Below are 22,281 nucleotides of genomic sequence, written 5' to 3' on the forward strand. Positions count from 1 at the left end.
TAACTCAGGAACAAAGGAAACCCAAGTCTTTATTATTTTCCCAAATAGACTATTACTACCTGCCTGCAAAGGATCACAGGTTGATACTGTAGCATCTGAGTTGGTATTTAATTTCAACAGTAGCTCTAGGTGCATAGTCCTATTTCCCATCACTCTGGAGGATTTCAGAAACACTAGGCATAAATAATCCTATGACAGTTATATCAGTTTCATCTGCAGAAAAATACTGCATGACCTCTATCAACATTGAGTGTGCAGTTTAGATATAGATTCTGGGCAACGTTCCAAGGTCAAGTGAGACCTAGAAGTACGTTTGGTTTTCTGCTAAGTTTTGCAGCTTTGTCTAGGTTCCTCTTCAAATGTTTACTTCACTTCCAAGACTCAGACTGGATAAATTTTCCCTGGATAAATCTTCACCTTCTTTCCAGGACTTGTACACAGCCCACACAGAATATTGGAGCGGGGCCTCTCAGATATGAACAGCTGAGTTGCCATTTCTCCACGGCCCTATTGTTGACTCTCCCATTAGCTTCTACTGGAGCCTCTTTTCTTCCCTTCTAACAATTTTCTAGACTAGATTCTCATGGTAGCCTTTCCTTCCTGGCTTATTTTCTAACCCAGATTTCTAAGCTAGAAACCCTCTCCTAAATCACATGGCAGAAGGAAAACTTAACTCGTTCTGCTGGTGACTGTCATCTTATTTCTCTCACTTCAAATTGTTCTCTAGTTTTCTGATTTTTTTGTCATCCTGTGTCATTTTCACAGCTTTTTCCCCCAACCAATCAGCAAATTATCTTCCAAGTGACACTTCCCCCAATACCCAAATTTATTTTTCCTGCTTACAGACTATCGTAGCAATGCTTAATACCAGTACTGTCTGTCATTTAGTTTGCCCCTATTCCCAGAACAGGAAAAGAGTTTTATTTCTGGATTGAAAATCGCTAGCTGTAATCACTATCTTCTCTACCTGCATGATTACCACAAAGCTGCTACTTTCCCAATTCTGAGAACCCATACCTGGAGACTTCTCAAATCCTCCGATCCCAATTCCTTCTGGACATTTCCTGCCAAAACGGTAACATTTTCCACCAAAAAGGCTAGAGTAGAAAAACTTCCAATACCCTGTCCCTACCCATTTGAAGGACTCAGTTGCAATATATGTAGATATTAAGAAAATTAAACAAAAAATATTCAAGTGAATTTTCTTATCTGTAAAGCAACTCCCTCACGGATACTGCCTGCAGCCTTAAAACGCTAACATGTACCACTGGGCGTCAGATCATAATTACATATAATTAGCAAACTGCAACTCTTTCAAAAGACTGCAACTGATTAAACAAGAACTAAGAACTGAAGAATCCAGAGTTAACAAATCATCCTTAGAATGGTTATTTCAGAATAAGACTGAGTTATAACAAAGATTTTACTTATTATGTAATGTGGAATTTATGGGGGAAAAAACTAAACAAAAACAACAGGCAGTGATGAGGCAATCCTTAGAAATGAGGCTATTTGGGGAAGAAAAACAGAACTTTAAGTAAGTGACCCTATTCAGTAATTTTAAAGAGAGACAGCAATGGAGCACAGTGTTTCTTATTTGGAGCAATTAAATTCCATGTTGGATATTACAAATAAATAGAAATTCAAGGCTGGTCAGAGGTCACCATCTCCTCCCATCTGCTTGCTTCCTATTAAACTCACTCTTCACAAGTGGGTTAGTTTTGTATTTTTTGTTGTCATTTATTTGCAAAAGTAGTGGCAAAGCAAATAAATTAGCAGGAGAAGAGCTCCATGCAAGTCCACTGAGCAGGGAGGAGCGACAGTAAGTGTCCATTTGAAACTGAATTGACCACTTCATCCAAAATTAACCGGTAGAGACCTCTGCAAATTAGTCAATCTCTCCCTCCCTCCCTCCCTTCCTACTGACCACAATGTATCATTTTGTTTCATTATGCTTAGTTTACAGAACAAGTATGTTCCCATTGATTCCCTCTGGCCAGTGGGAACATAAACACCACAAATGCAGGTACTTAATTATATGTCTTGTTCATTGTTTTGTCGCTAGCCCAGCACACAGTAGGCTCACAAGAAATAGTCATTAAATAAATACATGCATAAGGAAATGCACTGATGTTAAAGGGCACTGGATAAGTCTTCGATGGTAGGCCATCAGGTGTTTTTTTTTTAATGGAACATAAATTTGATTAAGAATACAAATCCTTAAATTAGAAAGTTGAGGTTCTCAACTTGTATAGCTTCGATTTTGCCTCTAATTCCCTAGTACTTTTCTATATAAATAGATAATGTGCTTACTTTTGTGTATTATTTGATTGAAACGTAATTTAAAATTTTGAACCAGGAGAAACAGATCATATGGGAATTTAGGTTTTCTACTTTAAATAAGAATGGCAGAATGAAGGCTTAGATCTCTATCATGTGGTATGCCAGCACCAACTGATTCAGATCCAGCTATGGCTCACAAGAGCAAGATGCAGGCCAAGAGAAAAACCCATAGGAAGCCACAAGAAGTAAAAGCCTATGAAAACCTGATACAATTTATCTTGGCTGCACCCTCTGGGCTAAAATAAACATTTTTCTCCCTTTGCTCTTTGCCCATATGAATAGCAAGACATATTCTGAAATACCCAGCTAAATTCCGATATGCCACTCAGACACCTGGAAGGCAGCTATAATAAGAGAATATCTGATGTGTTTCATCAAATTACAAAAATTATCAGGCTAATAAATTAGAACTTTTAAATCTCTGTAGCAGTTTGAACTACAATATTGGCACAAGCTGATTTTACAAGTTGTTCCCTACAGAATAGAGTTAATATAATGAAAGCGAGCGAAGAAATAGCGAGAAAACGCCCACACTTATTTTATTTTTATTGAAGGTAAAAACCACCTGCACACGTTTCTGTTCAGTGCAGAAACAAAGCAAAATGTTCAGTTTCATTTTTCTCTCACAGAGAAATGTACTCCACAGAACTGGAACGACTTCTTTTGTTTCTTGTTCTATCAGAATTTGATTTGCATATTTTGGGACATGATAAGGTCCTCTCTGATTTAAAGAGTTTATAAAAAGGTAATTTGATCTCAAATTGTAGTTTTCTTCCTTTATTTCTAATACTGAAACCTGCATACCCTTCTGAGAAGTGAGTCATGAGAGGAAGACATTAGCTTACCTTGTATGAGATAATAAAAAAGTTCCACAGGGGACGAGTTACATATTATGACATTGTGAATATAAGGCTCATTTGGATTTAATTCATTACTACATCATGTTGCACAGGAAAGCAATTTTTAAGCAACAGAAGTGCACTTCATCTGTAAAGGGCCCAGTTATAACACACACTCAGTTATTGAAGACAGAAACTGATTTCCCAAATCAGGCATATAAAATTTAATACATTTGCTCTAGTTATAATGAAAGGGAAGGGAACTTCAATGCCATTTTTTTTTCCAGATAAGAATGACTCTTGTAAAATTTGGAAAAAGCATTTTTGCTTGGGAAGTTGATTACATTTTGATGCCACCAAACTAAGTTGAGAAAATTAAGCATTTTTAAAATATTTGAAATAGTTGGTAGACACTTTGAATGTAATTTCAAATTCTATCCTATAAATGTATTTTACATTAAAAATAAGATCTGAAATTAATGAACTAAGGGTAATGATGAGCACTGGCTTAAAAACATCAGTATCAATTTTCCATATTATTCAGTTTAACACTAAAGATTGACTATGTTATTCTAGAGTTAAAAAAAAAAAAACAGCCAAATTGTATTGGTTTATTTAAGTTTCCTAAATCTGCATGTATTATTAGTTAGGGTTCTCCAGAGAAAGAGAACAGGATTTATATATAGAGAGAGGGAGATATCTATTTTAAGGAGTCAGCTTATGCAACTGTGGAAGCTTGGCAAGTCCAAAATCTGTAAGATAGACCAGTAGGCTGGAGACTCAGGGAAGAGTTGCAGTTAAAGTCCAAAGGCATTCAGTGTGCTGGTAGAATTTCTTCTTCTTCCTGAGAGGTCAGTCTTTTTCTAGTAAGGCCTTCAACTGATTGGATGAAACCCATCCACATTATTAAAGATAATCTGCTTTACACAAAGTCTACTGATTTAAATGTTAATCTCATTTAAAAAAAAATACCTTCACAGAAATATCTACAATAATGTTTGACCAAACATCTGTGCACTGTGGCCTAGCCAAGTTGATATATAAAAATAACCATCACAGTGTATTTATATAAGCATCTAACATTTGGGAAATAATATCACCTATCTATTTTGTTATAGTTTCCCAAGATGGGGGCAGTGGAGAGGAAGTTTTCATCATCCATTTTTAAATATCTGAATTACCAGCCAAATCTACTTTTTTTTCCATCAGCTAGAAACATCCATTTAAATTTTTTTAGGTAACTATAATAAAATACTTTATGCAATGTTTACAAAATCAAATTATCTCTTTTCATATACATTTTAATTTTTCTCTTGTAAACTAGCCTGATGAGATTATGGGATTAATGCTTTTAGCTGCAATTGTCAAATACTTTGCTTAAGTTCTAAAGCATGGATTGAGATTTTCAAATTGCAAATCTCAAAGGGCCATGTCTGCTATTTGAATCTTGATTTCACTGACATTAAAAAGGAACATGGGGCTTCCCTGGTGGCGCACTGGTTGAGAGTCCGCCTGCTGATGGAGGCGACACGGTTCGCGCCCGGGTCTGGGAAGATCCCACATGCCGCGGAGCGGCTGGGCCTGTCAGCCATGGACGCTGAGCCTGCGCGTCCGGAGCCTGTGCTCCGCAACGGGAGAGGCCACAACAGTGAGAGGCCCGCGTACCACACACACAAAAAAAGGAACATGAAAGAGAGAAGTATGTAATCAGTTCCCAACCTTTCCATGTTTAACTATACTTCAGTCTACTGAATGTGATCATTACCAACTTTTCTATCGCCAAGAGTGTCAGGAAGTCAAGTGAATCCACAGGAAACTGACATACTTGATCCTCAAAGGAAATAGTTTATTTATTCCCTTGTACTACATCTGACTGATCTTGTTCCTTTTTTGGAATGAATAAGATCAAGAAGTGAATGGAAGAAAACGACTATTACAGTCAATGCAGGAAAGATACAAGAAAAATGTGATGAGCCTTAAGGTTGAGCAGTTTCAGGATAGCCAGACAGTAAGGGCAGATGACCTTGATATAGCTAACAAAAATATTTCACTGACCATCACTGCAAAAGAGTCCTTTCATTATGTAAAATATATTCCTCCCATTAAGACAAAACCAAATTTGAAAAACGAAGAGTTCCTGCATTTCGATCCTTAACAATCTAACTTACTCCTGGTGTTTCACAAGAGAGAGAGAGATTTAATGAAAAAGACAAAGAAAATTTGCTTACTAGGAAAGTAAGTAACCTAATCGTAGTATATAACCTCGAGGATAAAATAATGTGTGTGTGTAGGGAGCAGGGAGAGGGCAAGAGATGAGGGATAGGGTGGGGGGAAAGGGAGAAGGTGCGGGGAGAACCCTTTGATTCTACTTGACCATGGAGAAGGAATAAAGCAAGGCTTCGGGCTGAACTGGCCCTCTTCTGAGACAACCCTTTCCTGACACTGGCAGGGCATGAAAAGATCTGTGAGGGAATCTACTTTGCACCTCCATCAAACCTGTGATCACAGAAGTACCTTTCTGTGCAATTTTTACTTACATTTCTTCTTTATAGAAAGGAAATGCTCTCTAGATTAAACAGAATATCATTAAAACCTGTCGAGTGACTGGCAGAGTGCCTGGTATACAGCAGACACACAACACATGTTTTCATTAGAGAAAAGAAAATCCTCTACCTTCAAAATCAACTTTTTAGCACATGCTATGAGAATGTATATAAAATATGTTAAAAAGGCAAAGGTCTGATACATATATATATATAATTTTGAATTTCAGTAATGTACATGAATAGCCAGAAGTATATTTTCTTTTAAAAAAATGATAGTAGGTTTATATTTTGGGTGCACTGTCTCCCGCAATAAAGATTTACTGAGTGTCCACATACTATGACTCAAGGACTGGGTCAGACGCATAGTTCTTTCTCCACTGCAAGGTAGAAGGTAGTTTATGTCAACAAAGAGAGAGAAAATGAAGTACTGAGAGTTTCAAGGAAAGAGAGAACTCAATTGGTGGGAGATCAAAAAAGGGAATCATGGGAATTCCCTGGGGTCCAGTGGTTAGGACTCAGGCTTTCACTGAGGCACCTGAGCCACCCTCAAAGAATGCCTAGGATTGAGAAGGTGGCCATTGCACTCAAAGACCCTCTGTCAATAATCCTCATTCATCTTATTGGTGGGTGCTGCTCCTGTTCCAGACAAATGCCTAAGAATTGTGAAAGGCATAAGCTTTTATCTGAGTTGAGCCATTTAAGAGAATTCAGGTCACTCTACATGACACTGAGAAACTGAGTGAAGCAGTTGCTTTACTTCAAGTCCAGAGCAATAAAATACTATGGATAATTAAATAAATCTAATCCTTTGTATTCCTTTTGTGATTAAATTTAAGACAATGTGCATTTGTTATCTGGAAAAATCAATGATAGAATAGCTAATTACTTCCTTTAGGAACCATCACTCTATTACTGTTAAATTCATTCTGCTGTCATTTGCATAAATTGAATTATGTGCACTTTTTAAATACATTTACATGTTTTTCTCCAATTCAAATGCCAGGTGCTTTATTGCCTTCCTATCTCCCAACATTCCTGCTCTCACCCCTCTAAATACTGAAATTGGAAAGGAACAAAAAACACAAACAGTAGAAAAGACAGAAGCCAAAATATAATTCAAGACAGAGGAGGGGCAGAAAGATGGCTGGAAAGTACAGCTGGAAACCAGAGAACAGTTGCTGATGGTATCACCATCATCAAGCCTTGCATTTTTAAAGTGTAACAGCAAAAAATATAGCCCTGTGGGATCAGAGGAGAGAAAAATCACTGAACATAATTTATAACATTTCCTAAACTTTCGAAGAATTAATCAACAGCTAAGAAAATGTGGTGTTTTACTTAATGTTTGTAAAGATCATTTCACAGTATAACTTAACTCATGGTTAATTACTTGTACCGAGCCAGAGAAAGATGAAAAATATTGCCCCTGTCCAAATAATGCAGAAATTTTTAAAAATCTAGGGATTTTATTTTATTGTTCATTTGCTAACAAATAAAATGCATCAACTAAATAAAATCCAGAAAGATTACATAAAGTAATAGACTATTTTTCTACTACAATATTCAGTAAACATGTTTTTAAATTATAAAAGGTTCATACATGCAAAAAGAACTATGAATGGTCAATTAAGATATAAAAGTTTGTCAACACTATTTTTGGCCTATCAAAACAAAAAAATAATGAGGACCTAGAAGGCTGGCAGCCCTACAAGGCAATTTGGTAACTAACACAAAGCAAACAACTAAACAAATTTCAATTCCCCGAATCTGTGATCTGCTTCCAGGAATTTATCAGAAGGGAATAATTAAATAAGCACACAAAGACTTACGTATGAAAATGTTTGTAGAGACAAACTAAATGTACATTTATAAAGGATGGGCTCAATAAATTCATGTCCTCTACATAAGGGAATGCCAGAAGCATGTTAATGTACTGAGTCAATTCTGTATTTACTAGTTTGAAAAATGGTTCTCAATATATTGTAAGTGGAAAAAAATTCAAAAGCAGATATCAAAAAATATATACATGGTACAATACAATTTTGCTTCTTGTTAGGTAAAGATAGAAAGAAAGAATAAAGTTATGGGGGAAAAGGTGGTAGGGTTATGGGTGGTTTTTACTTTATTTTTTTCCAACTTTCTGTATACATTTTACTTATAAGCAGAAAAAAAATAATGCCCCTTCCATAAAAAAAAGATACCATATTAACCATAATTAGAGTAGCACATTTTCTCCTTTTCTTCTCACCATTTCACAGCATCTACAGCTGTCAAAAAGCAACATTCCTACATTCAAAAATATACTTAACCACATTGGCTTATTCACTTCAATTATTATTATAATTTATATTACGTAACTAAATTTTGAAGCTTTCAACATGCTTTACTCTGTTCAGCAACGTGCTTACGGTCTTTAGTATGTATATACACATGCACACACATATAGATCATTCATTCAACAATATATATGATAAAGGCTCTGTGACTTATACAGGAGAAATAAAACATGTACCAGTCACATTTAAGCTTCTTCTAAGTTAAAGAGCTCTCGGCCAAATCTGATTAGACTAGGGATAAGCACTTGACAGAGTCACAAACATCGCTGACCCCCAAAGGGAAAACAATCATACTTCATTCTAGCCCCATAGGCTAGAAGAGGAATGGAGGAATAATGTATTGGAGAACATAGCAGTGGGTACTGGGAGAAGAATAAGGCAAACAAAAAGTAGTACAGATGGAAAGGGAGATAAATCACTTTGGTGGTTCAACCCTTTAGTAAAAATTAGAGGACTGTGGCTACTAGGGTCCCTGGAGTTGACTGGATCCAAATTCCTTATCAACAAGGCTCAGTCAAATGAATTCCTATTCACAGATTATTGTGTGAGCCCAGCCTCCTGTTTTGATACTTACAATAAACTTGCATTATCTAGTTACTGTTCCAAGTCACCAAAAGCATACATGAATGCAACTTTTAACGGCCTATTTTAAATCTCACGCATCTGAATATATCCAATATACATCTGAATATACACCATCTGTTTACATGAAGATACATGAAAGAAATCAACCACCACTGTAAGAGTGAATGCCTTTTTCAAATAGCAACAAGTATTTGCAGAAGTGACCAGGAGAATCTTATTAGAAGACTGATTAATACACACACACGGTATTCATATTCCTGTGCTAATGTTGAAAATGATTTCCTTTTATTTGATCAACATGATATCAAGTAATTGGCTTATGTGGGCTTTATTATGGGATAATTAGGTCCATAAACTGGAATATGCTGTCAATATGTCTATCAATGATTCTCTAGATCAACACATTATTCAAATGTATTTTTTTCTAAAACATTACACATAAAAATAGCGCATGTGTAATCTCTACACTGAGCAAGCATGATTCAGGGAATGCAATCATAAAGCACTTTTTTTCTCCCATTTATATTAATTGGGGTTAGTTTGTTTGTTTGTTTTCCTGTTTCTGGATTAAAAACCCAGTAATTCTGGTCACTGTTAAGTGACCTGAGTTCCTCCAGTGAGTAATTAAAAGGTTCAGTGTCATTTAATTGTCAAAACTTTGAACTTTTCCCCACTTTTTGACCATCTCTAGATTGGGAAACTTACAGCCAAGGAAAGGAGAATAGTCAGTTTCTTCTGTGTTTTTACACCTCCTTTCTCAGAGCTTCTGACACCTCCAGGGTTGCAACAGAGCAAGTGAGAATAGCTAAAGCAGGAGCAAAAGGTTCTCACTGGACAAGAACTCTCAAGAACTGGCATGGTACTCTGACTGTAGCAGGAGTAGTCAGCTGAACTTTCCACTTGTCCAGCTTCATCAGTTCTTTGGGGACCCACCCACCCATCCCACGACTGGGGATTTCTCACCTTCCTTTAACATGAGTAATGCACTCTCCTCTACCTCCTTCTTCCTTCTTCCAGGCATCTGACCAGACCTCTAGCTCTGTCTCTGGTAAGTTCTTTTCAGCCATGCAGGAAGCTTGCTTGCTCCTCCCCCGCAATCTCTCTCTTTCTGTTAGTCCTTTCAAGCTGCTATAACAAAGTACCACGGACTGGTTGGCTTATCAACATTATGTCATAGTTCTCGAGTTAGGGAATTCTAAGATCATGGCACTGGCAGATTTGGTGTGGTGGCTGATAAGGGCCCTCTCCCTGGTTCACAAAGGATACCTTCTCCCTGTGTCCTCACATGACGGAAGGACTAGAAGTCCTGTGGGGTCTCTTGTATAAAATCTCAGCCCATTCACGAGGGCTCCAGCTTCATGACCTGAGCATCTCCCTCCCAGCAGCCCCACCTCCGAATACCATTACATTGGGCATTAGGATTTCAACAACATATGAATTCTGGGGCGGGGGGGACACAAACATTTAGACCATAGTGATTTCTCTCCCTCTTCCCCTCTCTCTCTCTTCCTGCTTGGATAGAGCCCCTAGAAGGAAACTTTGCCATAGGCTACCCCAAACCACCACCTCTTCTTTGGCAATCTTATCCACAACTAGCCAGTCCGTGACTTGTCATTTCGATTTCTTAGGTAGAAAGGCAGACACCCAGTTCTTCCAAGGAGTTCTATTAAACCCCTTTTTCATTGGACTTGAGGCTTCCTCCTTGAGAAAAGACTGGGGCTTACAACACCATTAGCAGCTTTCTCCCCAAATCCTCTTTTTCCACTCTCCTAGTTCTCAGCTTCTCTAACCTCTCCTAGGCTACAACAGGGACATCATCTCAAGATTTTATACCATCTTTTTCTTTTTTCCTCCAAAGTTCTACATACTGGTCCTAGTAGTAGCAATTGTATTTAAGCCTCAGCTGAAAATGAGACATCAATAGTGATACTTTAGCATTTTTACAGTATCTGGTTTTGATTTAAGTTGTCACTTATCTAAAATCAGAACTTAGCATAGCCTCTGAGTAACTATAGCTATATAATTTAGTATTTTATAATTGTGTTATAAATCAAAATTTTATTTATAATACTTTGAATATAATCATAATATGAAAAACCTAAATGGTAAGTAAAATTATTTTCAGAATACATAATAAAATTGATGAATTAAACACAGATCTGTTCCTCACCTATTCATGCATTCATTTCCTCCCTTAGAAAAATAATGATTCAATGTCTGCTGGACAATAGTCTAATGATGGGCAAAGCAAGTAGGTCCATTCCTTCATGGAGTCTGCAAACTTATCTATTATAAAAAGAGTGTCTTTTATATTGCATAACTGTTAGGATGTTTGGCAAGAACTGACATAGTCTTACAGCACGGGCAGGAATGGAGAACAAATAGAGAAGAAATACAGCAACTGATGAACAAGACAGTAGATCGGTGAGAGCCCAAAACTGATCATAAATTGATGAAAAGAAACAGGAGGAACCCATGATGTACAGAGCCAATGCCAGGATGACTTAGTAAACACAAGAAATCATAATAAGGCATGTGGTTAGCGCGACTACTGGGGGAACAGTTGTCTTTGGATGAAGAGTTGTAATTCGAAGAAAGTTATGTAAACATATTTGTACCAAAATATTATTTTTTGATGAAAAAGACCTATTATCTCAGCAAGGAAAAAACTGTGGCTATCTGACAGGACATAATTGTGAATTTGTGCCCAACCACTGAATATTGCTTAGATGTAAAATTGCCAGTGGTTATATTTTTTAAATATATAGTTTGTTGATTTTTGAGTTTAAGAGAATATAAGCCTTATGGTAATACAACTCCTATTCTGAGGGAAATGATGAATATGTTTACTTAATTATACATTTTCAACATTTTAGAACCAGCTGCTTATTTACAAAAAGGACATGTCAGTTTTTAAAATTGTCTACAATGCTGGGGAAAAAAATAAGGCAAAGAAAGCCAAAGGAAGATAAGGAGAGAAAATATGCAGACTAGTTAGTATACAAAAGGCATGCCTGTAAGTTCTTTATGATTTCAATACAAATTTGACTCTGAACTTACTAAAAGCCAAAGTAAAGAGGGAAGCAGGCTAGGTTATGAGATTCATTGTGTCCATCATTAAAAACTAAACAGTTGCTCAGGAAAAATGAGTTAAATCCATGGATCCTTTTCCAGAAGACACTTTCGTAATGAAATGAATGTCCACCATGAAGTTAGAGTAGACAGAGTTTTATGGAATTCTTCTATTTTCTTTCTTCCTTTCTCTCTCTCTCTCTCTTTCTCTCTCTTTAAATAACATCCTTGTGCTGGTTAGATCTAAGTTTTGGACAGACCCCTTGCCTTTCCCCTGCTACAGGGATCTGAACGCTTTGGGATGAGTTTTCCCAGGCTCTGAGTCAGCAGCCTGCGTGCTGGGTTCAGACAACCAACGGAACAACTGGTAGGAGGGCAGGAGGAAGGGAGAAGCCATGGTACTTCTTACTCTGTCTTCAGTAGTACCCCTGGCTGAGGTTACATCCCCACTGCCAGCCCAACCCCTGCATTTGTGTACGCAGAAAGTTCCAGCTTCCATCAAGTTACCCCAACTCCCTTTCTCCAGCGTAGGTTTAGTAATGGCTCCATTTTTTTGTTCATCTCTTGGCTACCTCAGTGTCCCCTGACTGGCCTCTCAGTTTTTCATCACTGATGGAATTATTTCCCTACTTTAAATGCCCTCTGCTTTAAATATTTAGGGAGTTTTCTTTTATGGTTGGATCCTGACGGATACAATCACTCATTATAAGACAATGCTATATCTTTCACTCAATTCACTGTAAGTAATTTTACATTGAGAAATACCATGGAAATTGTTAGTATCTGCATATGACACATCCAGAGACGCTTATGCAACAGTAAATAGCAGACATAGAAGGGTGTAGAAAACAAATTCCCACAAGTCATTCAGATGTGATATTCAGAAAGAGAATTATAATTTGCCAACGTCAACACATGTGATATTTCAGCACACAGATTAAATGGTGCACCTGCAGTGAGCATGCTCCCTAGAAGATCCCTAGACATGCACATGTGCCAACATCTTGATGGTAATAAGTCAGTGTAACCCAGAAGGAATATCCTTATGACCTAGTATCCTTCTCTCTCATCTACCTACAATCAACAAACATGATTCACTTAGGATTATTCTTTATTGCCAGGTATGGAAGACATATGTGGAGGCTAATATCTAACCTTCCTCTTCCAGTTCCTCACTTCTCTAAATATGTTAACTAGGGAAGCCTTTACAATTAAACATATATGCTAATGATATATCAAGCAACAAAATTTAAGTTACCCAATAGCTATATGACATGAGTGGAGCTTTTCCCAAGAATTCAGAATTATTAAGGCCTGATAAAAAATATTTTCTTATCATTTAACTTATTAACAACACATTCTGGCTAGAGAGGTCATATGCAAACTTACCTTAAAGAGAGAGGTGACCTTTTAGAATTGCCTGATATATGGAACGCAATGTGTTTCAATAAAAATACTCAACTGGGAAACTCAGTGATGCAGGGGACCAAATACGAGCAGTGCTTGTCTTACCTCCTGTCAGTTATTTCAGTCCATAAAGCAAGTTTATTTTATTCTGATGTCATTAAAAATTTCAATCTTATGGCTAATGCCCTAGTTTTTATTACACACACATCCAGCAATCTTTGCATCCCAATTTGGCTTACCTGGGCTTTCCCAAGAGGGAGAAAATACACTGGCTGGAGTCTATTATCTCCACAGTAGTTACAGTTCTTATTTTCAATTATTAAAGCAGCACCATAAATTTGCATTACAGTATCGTAAATCTGAAAACGTGCACCCCCTCCGTGAAGGGGTTGCTGGTAAGTTATGTTTCTCAGCTTGTAAGACTAACCTTAAACAATAGAAAAATCACAGTATGATATTCCCTGTAAGACATCTTTCCCAGAAGATGCATCCCACCAACATCCATTTCTTGCATACCTACCTGAAAGACTTCCTAATATCTTCTGCTTGGATTGTCTTGAGAATCTCTTGGTGTAGCTGAAGATCATGTGTTCCTGAAGATGTAGCATTTGAAGAGCAGTTTTTATGTGTGTAATAGCCTATCAAAATTCCAGAAATAAATAAAATGCTTGCTGTGCAAAATAGCTTTAAAAGGCGGCAAAAGTTGCAGGGGTTGCTCTTTGGTGCAGATCTTGTATAATGGGTCACATAGTCAGACTCTTCTTGAAGTCGCTGAAACCTTCCTTTGGGTGAAGTTGCTGGTTGAATGGGATCAAGACTGAGGTCCGCAGTCTCTGAATTCTCCAGGTTCTGATTCTCAGCACTATCTAGCTGGAACTGGTCAAAACCAGGCTCCTCCAGTTCCTTTTCCATGTCCCACTCTAAGTCAAGGGCAGTGGCTTGGAGGTCATCATTGTCTAGGTACTGTGAATGTCCTGGAGCTCTTCGATCTGCATTGACCTTCTGATAGGCCATCTTTTTACCTGTGAAAATAAGAGCAGTATATTTTCTGAAAATAAATCAACAAAGAAAACCTCCAAGGTGAAAACAAAACAGTAATCTATATTAGCTGTTCATAAAATTTTAGTGATTTTAATCAGGGGAAATACTTCATTCCTATAGAAAATCATATCTTATGTTTTGCTGTTGATGTTTACTATAGAAAAAAGACAAACAATAAATAAAAGTAGAAGGCACCTGATGCAAAAGCTATGAGAAGACATAAAATACACACACACAAACACGCACTATTCTTTTGAAGCTCAGGAGAATTAAAGTCACAAATGCACAACTGCATTAAAGACAATGTATTACAATGAAAGCCAAGTATAAGCTTATACATTTTCAAAATCACTTTTAAGAAAAACTGAGGACAGAAGCAATAAAGTGTGATTTGTTAAGTTAAGGGGGGAAAAAAAGACCCTGGGATCAGTTACATCACCAGAGCTAATTTTAAAAACACAAATTCAGGGTAAGAATGAGGACAACAAAATGAAGTAGCACCTCTATAGAAATCCAAGCAGCAAAATATGGTGTATTGCCTAGTCATGAGTTATCAGAATGACTGGAAAACTTTAAGGCTACCATAGAAAGCCAACATGTTTTATGGAATTAGTGACATGAATTGGCCTGGCTCGCTGAACTTTAAATAAAAGTCTGGGATGGCATCCATCCAAAGAGGGAAGCCTTTTGCCAGGATAGGAGAGTTTAGTTTCATAACCTTGCTACTGAGTGGCAGATGGAGGCTTTTCTCCCCTACACAGTTTTGGATGACAGTTTGTTGTACCCTGCAGAGCAGTATTAGGAAAACTGGACTAATTAACTGCAAGTGGTCTTCAGTCTGTATTCAGTAACACACTGGTGTATTGTAGTTGCACATTAAGAGTATTTATACTTAAATTTTCTGTGTATTAGATTTGTCATCCCAGCTGGATTCTAAGGTCCCTCACTACGTTTTACGATTTTTCTATGGACCCCACCGTGGTGAGTGAAAAACAGAGCTCAGCTGACAACTGATCTGCTAAGTGTCTTAGGGCGGGTTGTTAACAAGTGAACTCTAATGAAAAATATACAAAGACTTCATGAAAGGGAGTGGCGTTATGTACAGAATTATGGGTATATACAATTCCAATCCTGGCTGACAGAGGTCCATATAAATTAAAATGTCCTGAATGTTTAAGAGAGTTCAAGTACAATTAAATATTAAACTTTACAAAATAAAAATTCTAATTCTGACTAGATTTCTCATCTGCTACGATACCATTTTTGATTTATTCTTGTCCAGAGCTGATTCAATAAAGATGAGTACCTAATATATATCAGGTATGGGGATAGGCAATGAAAACAAAGATGAATGGGTCCCTATTCCTCAAGTAGGGAATGATTCAATAAGAGAGACAGACATTTGAACAAACAAGTATGTCACATAAAATATGCAAAGCACAAGGGAGACTCAGGGGTGACAGATTCTAGCAGAGAATATGGGAAATAATTCCCCACCCAAAGTTATTTCTGAGGTACTTCTGGAGAGAAAGGAGGAGTTAAACTAGGACACACCAGGGGTGTGAGAGGAGAACAGCCAGGCAGGGGGAAATGTATAAGCACACGGAGGAATACAAGTGCACAGTGCATGGTACGTGGACCATTTGAAAAACCCAGACTGGTGTGTGAACCAGAGTTGGAGAAAAAGCTAGGAAAGGGTGACCGTAGGCAAAAGGCTTAACTTCTTTGCAACACAGCGTCTTCATTTGTGATATGGGCATGGTGATAATATAAACATCATAGTGCTGTTACTAGGAATAATTGAGACAGTGATCCTAAAACATCCATTGAGTGTCACATAGGCTATATAGGTTTGAAGGGATATTTCTGGTATTAGAGGAGAGAGGACTGTCAAGGATTGTTGGAAGAAATAAAATGAATTAAATAATGCAGAAGAAATTATATAATTCTGCAGCACATTGTGGAGAAGGGGAGCAGGTTGCATAATACACACACACGTACACTCACACACGTATATGATAGGTTTTTGCTTGTTTTTTTCGTTTTTTTTTTTTTTTTTACAATTAATCTATATGTAGAGACTAAAATATTTTTTAAAAGTACCACATGACATAGCAACTCTTACCATGCAGATATTAGTTGGTACTACGTATTAGAACAGCCTCAGGAGTGACTCTGCAGACCCCTTTCGTCCCTCCCTCTTTTCCTTCCTCTTTTCCTTCCTCTCTTCCTCTCCCTTTTTTCTGCTTGGCCTGGTTTCCATGATGATTCAAGAATGTGCATTATTTGAATTCTGTCTTTGGTCACATCAAGACAAGCAGAGAAAAGAAGTGATATATGGAGTCAGTGATAATTGTTCAGACAGGTTAGGAGATGGTCGATTAACTGATAGAAGAAGACGACTTTGAATCATACTTGGTTAAAACAACAACAAAAATAGTACAAGACAATACTAGAGAACAGGAAAAACCTGAAGGCAGTAGAAATAAAGTAACCTTTAAAATCCATGATTCTAACCTCTCTCATATTACAGAAGAGGAAGCTGATGTCCAAAGTTGAGTCATTCTTTAGGCTGAGAAAAGTGATGTCTGGGGACACGTAAGGTGATGTGTTGTTTTATAAAAATATGAAATTAATAAGTTAGTCGTAACTTAATAAGTTGTGGGGTTAAATACCCCACAATCCATTTTTTTTAATGTACATTGCAAAATACTGCAATATCTTGGCAGTAGTCATTTTTTTTTCTTGTCTGGCTTAAATATCAATCAATTCCTATCTTGACATGATATTATGATATTTATTTCTCTAACTGTTCAGTTTATGCATTATTGATTTACTTAGACACTATCTCAACATAGTTTTCTAGACTTTTTCCTCCCATTTTAATGATTCAGAGTCTCACTAAAGGTTTTGGGTTTTTTTCTGGTTTTTGTTTTCAATTGAATTGTAGAGTGTGTTTTATGCTCAAGGAAGACTTGGCACACAGGAGTTACTACAGAAATCTGAAATCTCTAATTCTGACCTCTAATACAAACATTCAAAGTCATTTCTCTACAAATCATTTACAAACCAACTGCAGTGATGAGGAAGAGTTTTCATTTCTAGCCTGACAATAGGTATTCCATCATCTGTACATCAGCAATTTAACGCTTTTCAAACATCAGACAGAGCCATCAATTAGAATGTAATGTAGATACAGATATTAACTCCTCACCATGATGGATGTCTGCCTGACACCCTTACTACCACTTTTGGACTCATTACACATTTATAAATTTACTCTAAATTCTATCTTCTAGGAGAGCAGTATCTGGGTAGATCAAGCCACTTGATGTAAAAATAAATAAAAAAAAAAAAACCAAAGGATTTTAGGAAAATTTCCAAGAAAATAAGTACGTGATGACATCTATAATGAAGCATTTAACCACTTATTTGATAAATTTATATTAGAAATCCATTAGAAATTCATTTCTTTAAAATTATCTTGCCTTAAGGAAAATAGTGTAGCTTTTTACAAAAATATAAACCTCTGCCCTGACAGTTTTGTTTCACTTAAGGTATTTAAAATGAACTCCTCAAAAATTAAACTGAGTAACAAACTATTAAATAAAACTAATAACATATTTAAAGTAAGCACCAATTATTTCATTTGTCCCACAAAGAATGTAGCTTTCTTTAAAAACCTACTCCCCATGAGGTCAAGTAAAGGAAATACCACACTTTTTTCAAGAGAACTTTCAAATTCCCACAACGGAAATTTTATATTATAAAAAGAAATCTTCAGCAAAATCAGCATGTCTTAGGTATGATTGCATAATTATGCCAAACTTCATATATTTTCTGTAACTGATGTACATGATTCATTTAATTTATATTGTCATATTATTTATAGCTACCCTATATGAGTAATTTAAAAAATACATGTAGTAGATTTTGGAATCTACCACATGAGTGTTTCCCTCAAAAATATGTACTTAGGTGTAGACCAGTCATAGAAACTTGCTACATTTCTTAAAACAGAAATATTTGTAGCATCCGTACATTCTATATTATACTTATTTTTATAAAATGCAATTTTTATGAAAAGTACAATGCATTCCCCATGTTTTCAACATATCTTATTTGCTTAGGTGAGATCCTTTCCCACCCAGGCCCACAATGAAGGCTAAATTGTTATTAAAATTCAATATACTCAAAAGTTTATCATTTATATACACTTATTCTTTTCTAAGGAAAAGAAAGCAAATATAAGATGAACTAAAAGGTATTTCTTCTATACTATGACAAGCTTAGATCAATAAAAAATGAAGTTGTATTTTTACTAAGCATATGGGTAGTTTAAAATAAATTGATGCTTCCGAATGCTTTGTTTCACACATTTTTACTGGCTGAAACTAAGTAAATTATGTAGAAATAAAAGAGGAATACAGAAATAGGCTGAAATTTCAATATATAAAATACAGTCTCTGGATGCTGCAAATCTAACTTAACACAACAGCTGGCAAATATTTTAGATGATAAATACATGTTAAACAAAAGTTTCATTTTAATAAGTTGTATATTACAAATGTCACTTAGAAATATGATTATGACATGTTATCTTGCTCATCAATCACAATGAGGGAATTTATTATATGAATGCCCTGACCTTATTGATCTCTAAATTAGCAGACTCTATAGTCAGACTACCTGGTTCAAGTCCTAGCTCTGCTATGTAATTTAGACCAGTCACTTAATCTTTTTATGCTTAAATCCCTTATTTGTACAGTGGAAATAATAAGAGCGCTGTATTTGCAGCATTACCAAGAGTAAATGATATAAGTTATTAAAGATGCTTATAACAAGGTCTAACATGGTGTAAGTGATCCACTAACAAAGCACCACCCCAGAAATTCTACAGAGTTTAGGAAAATAGAAGGATTTGGCACTTACAATTTTAAAATACAGACTTAACGAAATTAAATTATGACCAAAGGGCTTAAGTTTCAATAACAAGAACCTGGAGATAATGAGAGATGGAGCAGTGCGCTCAAGCACTTCTGAAGGGGAAGCATCTGTTCGTCATTAGCTGTGGTTCAGATAGATAGGAGAGAAGTGTGGCTAATATGTACATAAAAGTCATTACATTTTACTTGCAACCACCAATTCTATATCTTGTTATTATAGAGTTTTCTTTTCAGTCAATTTACAAAAACAACAGAGCTTTTCCATAATGCTCAAGAATTCAGTTTAACAGTTCCAGGAATTAGTGATAATTAATCATGAACATGGGTTATGTATGATTTTGGTAGAACACCATGTTTGTCGTAGGTGGTTGACTTGATCCACTGACTAGGATGATACCGATAGCATTTTAACTCAACCAGTATAAAAGACTGTATAGATCTTATTAGAACTACGAACACATCTAAAGGCTTTTCTACTTGTAAAAGTTATTTTACAAGTAAAATAAATAAATGAGTCTGGCAGATTAACTTGAAAACATAAGGCAGAATCTCAATTTCCGATGACAGCTGTATGATTGAATCTTTATCGTACAATGGGGAAAAAAATATATTCATATAGTGTTTCCTGAAGCTTTGAATACCAAATCATTTGCTGGTTGGAGTAGATTGATTGGAGGCAAAGGCATTTCTTAGAAATGTCAGTGCATCATCAAAAGGTATTCATTATGCACCTTCGTGCAGCATTACTTTAGATGCTGCACCAGTGAACCAGGAGTGCCCAGAGGGATTTTTAAATTTAAGTTTAAGGATATTCCTTATAGGCTGAAAACACTTGACATAAATTTTTCAGTATGAACCTAGTTTGTACAAATAAAGCCCATATTTGTGGAATAAATTTTTGTTGTTGAAAGCTTTAATGTTCTCAGCTTGTGAGCAGGGCCAAAGATAAAACTATAAAAAGAGTAATTCAGAAGACTGTTCTCTGACTTAATTTTTCAGTATAATGAGATTATTTTTCCCATCTAGTTTTGTGAAATGGCCTCAGCAATTGTTACAGTGTCTGGAAAGGTGGTTAAGAATGCCTTATTGCAAATTTGTATATTAACTGCATAAAAGAAATGACAATAATTATTTGTTGTTCATGCTTCACTAACTGAATAAAGAGTCTATAAAGTAAGGGGAAGTTATTATCTGTGCTTTATTTTTAGAAAAAAAAATTAGGCCTAGTCTACCCTGAAACAGGTAATAGCATACTCAATTTAGGCAGAGCAGATCATTAAGCTGGAGAGTATAAAATTAAAACTTAACTCTGAGGCCTGAGTTACCTTGATCTCTAAATGACATGTAAAAGGTGTGCCTCTAAGATGCCAAATTAATGAGCTTTAAATTGCAAAGTGAAGTCAAAACCATCTGAGGGAAAATTACTTGATGAAATCCAGCAGGTTTGTGTAAATGTGTTTTATATCGCTTGCATATGTATGACCACCTGCCAGTTCCCTGAGTGGGCCTGCCTTTCTTTGGGTACCTGTATGTAACAGCAATTTGTGTAACACACTCTAACTGAATGGTTAGTTGGGCCCACCTGAGAGCTCCTGTATTTACAGTAAGGTTTTCCAATATTAGAATGATATAATTCAATATAGAACTTGGCAAAGAGAAGAATTAATTTAAATGACCTGCAATAATAGAGTGCACTCTATGGGTTACTTGAACAGGTAGATACTCTATATAATACTAAATGTTCGAACTATCATGGGAGTTTCAATTTCCACTAACATCACAAAACTCTATCTGGGGATGTGTGAACAGTTCTATGACTCCTTTCCTGGTCCTCTTAGTGTCTGATTTCCCTCTAGATTCTAAAGTGTCTTCTTTTTTTTCTTCCTGGTCATCATTTCCATTTATAGTAAAGTATTTAGAGTATTTATTTACTTCTACAGAATTTACATTCTTTTACCCTTCAGAGTATGGATGTGGCTTACATTAGATATGCACATACATGAGATAAATGACACCACAAACCATAAAATAAAGAAGAGTAGAGGGGAAAAAACTCCGATAGTCTGACTAAGGAAAGCCACTGAAATTGAGTTTTACTGTAGTTAAGCTTCACTGCAGTCAGGGTGCAGAAGGGCATCTGTGGGGTCTTCTGAGGCTCAGTCAGCCTTCCCCTAATCTCACCTGGTAATCACAAGGCTGTCAGTCTTAGCTGAAGAGTTTATTTTTATTTTTTCTGAGTTATCTCTTTTTGTAGTTGCCAATTTCCATGTTGGTAAGCTATCAGCATTTTTCTCTATCTAGTCAGAGAAATCCGTGTGTCTCCTTTTTATCTTTTACTCCTGGATTTGGATATACAACCATGCCCATGTTATGGTATCCAAAATCATATGCTAATAGATGATTTATTGGGCCCTTAAAATGATCCAGGACTTACTAGAAGGTTAGCACTTTACATACATACTGTCGTTTAATTAAACAATCCTATGTGATAAGTACTATTACTATCCCCATTTTACAGATGAGGTATCTGAGACTGAGGGATTAAGTCATTTCCCCAAGTTCTCACAGCTATTAAAGTACAAGCAGCTGGAGTATCACACCCGACCTGTCAAATTCCAAAACCTGCTCTTTTTAAATATTACAACATTCAGACTCTCTGAAAGTTCCCAAAGTTGGTATGACGTTAACAACTTCAGAGATCTGAGGGGTTTATTTATCCCTGGTTTGTCACCAATATGACTGCAAACACCAGGAGTCTCGATGTCCATTAAATCTGAATGATCCTGCCTTGATCTTTAGATCCCCGGGGGCTGCTCAGACTCCAGGACCTAAAAGATCTCTGTGGTTTGCTCTCGACAGTGCCCTAGCAGACACTGATGTTTCCTGGCCCTGTAGTTTTTAAATAAGGGAGAACTGCTTCCAAGTCCATTGCTCTGAGCAAAACAACTGTGCTTAGAACTTGAAAGCTACAGTTCACATTCAACCTGCCACTCTCCTGTTTTCAGACATTCAAAACCTTTGTTCCACCCCTACTACATGTGGTTTACATGGGCCTAAGAGGGCTTCGAGAGTGTCAAGAGTTAAAATGTCAATACAGTCACTGCTCCGCTCCGAGAGCTGTCTGCCAGGAGGAGCCTCTTAGCTTAATAGATACACTGCAATTTTC

At 36.5% G+C, this 22,281-nt stretch overlaps 1 protein-coding gene across 3 annotated transcripts in view; it reads right to left on the reverse strand.

The window, feature by feature from the left end:
* Window positions 1-22,281, reverse strand: part of NAALADL2 (N-acetylated alpha-linked acidic dipeptidase like 2) — a 1,063,610-nt gene that overhangs the window by 795,296 nt on the left and 246,033 nt on the right. For all 3 annotated transcript variants that reach the window (XM_060011115.1, XM_060011116.1, XM_060011114.1), the window contains exon 2: window positions 13,649-14,150. In XM_060011115.1, coding sequence (XP_059867098.1) covers window positions 13,649-14,150 — 502 coding nt within the window. The remainder of the gene's footprint in view (window positions 1-13,648; window positions 14,151-22,281) is intronic.

The sequence above is a fragment of the Delphinus delphis genome, chromosome 4, assembly GCF_949987515.2.
Source record: "Delphinus delphis chromosome 4, mDelDel1.2, whole genome shotgun sequence".
Taxonomy (NCBI): domain Eukaryota; kingdom Metazoa; phylum Chordata; class Mammalia; order Artiodactyla; family Delphinidae; genus Delphinus; species Delphinus delphis.